Below are 2,035 nucleotides of genomic sequence, written 5' to 3'. Positions count from 1 at the left end.
CTACAAGTGTGGAGCTATGAGATCATTCAAAACTTTGTCCCTAAATTCGCCACAAGGAAAGACGTTGATGGCCCTTTTCGCCCAAGGATACTGTTGTATCAATCCAAAAGGAAGAATACATTTCAGGAGGTACAATCTGCCTTTAATAGCGTTGTGTTTTTTAAGATGGAAGAGTCCTCCACGGAGACGAGTTTGTACAGTGGAGAAGATTTTGAACAAATTGACAATTCATTCAATGATTTGTTTGAGGGAGTTACTGATGGGGGAAAAAGAGAAAGGCTGATGAAGATGTTGATGAAGATGATGATGAAGATGTTGATGAAGAACCTACTACTTTCCAACCTTCCAAGAGGAAGAGGAAGGTTGAATATGATGATATATCCCCCCAGCAAAGCAGCCATCAAGCGTCGTAGCCTACGTAACATGAGTCCCCCATCCGGAACTTCAACACCTCCATCATCACCGGCACCTGCACGTGAACCGGCACCGACATCTCCTGTTCAGATAAAGGCTGCCGAAGTGATAAAGAAGGATGTCGAAGAGATAAAGAAAGATGTCGAAGAGATGAAGAGAGACATAAGAGACATCAAATTGAATCAACAAAACTACTTTATTCGGTTTGAAAAGATGATTCTCAGTCTAACCAACCAGTTCGCCAACCATGTCACCAACCAGGTAATTCTGTTTGAGCTTTCTATTTTTTACTACTTTATGTCTGACGCAGCTACTTGACGCAGCTTCTTGACGCATCCTGAATATAAATTCTTTTCAATTTTGTAGCAGGAGCAAAAGGAGAATGACATCGGTTTGAATGACATTCGTGACGAAGAAGAGGAAGAAAAGGAGAATGACATTCGTGACGAAGAAGAGGAGAATGTCATTGGACTGAATGACATTCTCGATGAAGAAGAGGAGCAAAAGGAGAATGAGAAGGTTAATAATGGAGCCATTTTGCAGGACAGTGTTGAATTGGAGCAGAAGAAGATTGAGAATGAGAATGATCCGCCGATAGAGAATGAGAACGTTGTTGAGGATCCACCGATAGAGAAAAATCTTCAAGTGGCAGTGAATAAGAATGAGAACGTTGTTGAAGATCCGCCGATAGAGAACAATCTTCAAGAGGCAGTGAATGAGAATGAGAACGTTGTTGAGGATCCGCCGATAGAGAACAATCTTCAAGAGGCAGTGAATGAGAATGAGAACGTTGTTCAAGATCCTATTGATCCTATTGAGAAGGAAATGGAAGAAGTGGCGTAGGAAGTGAAGAGAAAGCCTATAAAGAAGACTTTTCAGAAGAAGGTGGGGAAGAAGGTGGGGAAGAAGATAGAGGAAAATGATGAAGATGAAGTGAAAATATGCAATACTCCTCCTCCTCTTCCTAAGAAAGACATATTGGTCACGAGAAGGAATAGGAGGCTGAAAGAATGATCCAGATTTCACCGACCTTAATCTAAAAATGCCCAAGTTAAAAGATCCTATCACCGTCAATCCACTTCTAAAATATGACGATCAACTTCTTCATCAATTGCTAACATGGCTTAAAGATCCAAACACTGACGGCACAAAAATTGAGCTCCATACTACGTTAGGTGATAATGAATTATTTCGCCGAGTGCTAAAAAGGTTCAACTGGGTGCAAGATCAGGTAAGTAATATTCATGTTAAAATCATTTCACAATTGCAGATTGTATTTTGAATGTTTTTCTCTCGTGTAGGAAATCGATGCAGGCTGCTTCATTCTGAGAAGAAGATTTTGGCTATATCCAAAGACATATAAGAAGAACTTCTTTATTGCAGATTGTTGGCTCCACACCAGGTTCACTGCTGGTTATCCTAAATTTCAGGAAAGTTGTATTGAGTATGACATTGAAAACTTTTTAGAATTCTTCTGGGGCAACGAAAGCAACTTTATGAACAGTTGGAAAGTATGCGATGATATATATATTCCTTTGAACATCAAAGACGTCCACTGGATACTTTGTGTTGTCCGTTTACAGCAATGGCGCGTAGACGTATATGACTGCGATCTTGGATG

General features: G+C 40.3%; 1 protein-coding gene across 1 annotated transcript; it reads left to right on the top strand.

The window, feature by feature from the left end:
- The first annotated feature begins 423 nt into the window (after positions 1-423).
- On the top strand, positions 424-1,257 carry LOC124930183 (probable serine/threonine-protein kinase kinX). The gene is made up of 2 exons (XM_047470540.1): positions 424-519; positions 784-1,257. The coding sequence occupies exons 1-2, from the start codon at positions 424-426 to the stop codon at positions 1,255-1,257; spliced, it is 570 nt and encodes a 189-aa protein (XP_047326496.1).
- The last annotated feature ends 778 nt before the right edge of the window (positions 1,258-2,035 follow it).

The sequence above is a fragment of the Impatiens glandulifera genome, chromosome 3 (assembly GCF_907164915.1).
Source record: "Impatiens glandulifera chromosome 3, dImpGla2.1, whole genome shotgun sequence".
In the NCBI taxonomy this organism is placed as follows: domain Eukaryota; kingdom Viridiplantae; phylum Streptophyta; class Magnoliopsida; order Ericales; family Balsaminaceae; genus Impatiens; species Impatiens glandulifera.
This window is presented reverse-complemented; position numbering and strand designations above follow the sequence as displayed.

Bases quoted from the DNA above. Each gene is read 5' to 3' on its own strand.
- LOC124930183 (XM_047470540.1), top strand. From the start codon at position 424: ATGAGTCCCCCATCCGGAACTTCAACACCTCCATCATCACCGGCACCT. The intron at 520-783 runs GTGATAAAGAAG...ATTTTGTAGCAG, and splicing joins TTCAGATAAAGGCTGCCGAA to GAGCAAAAGGAGAATGACAT.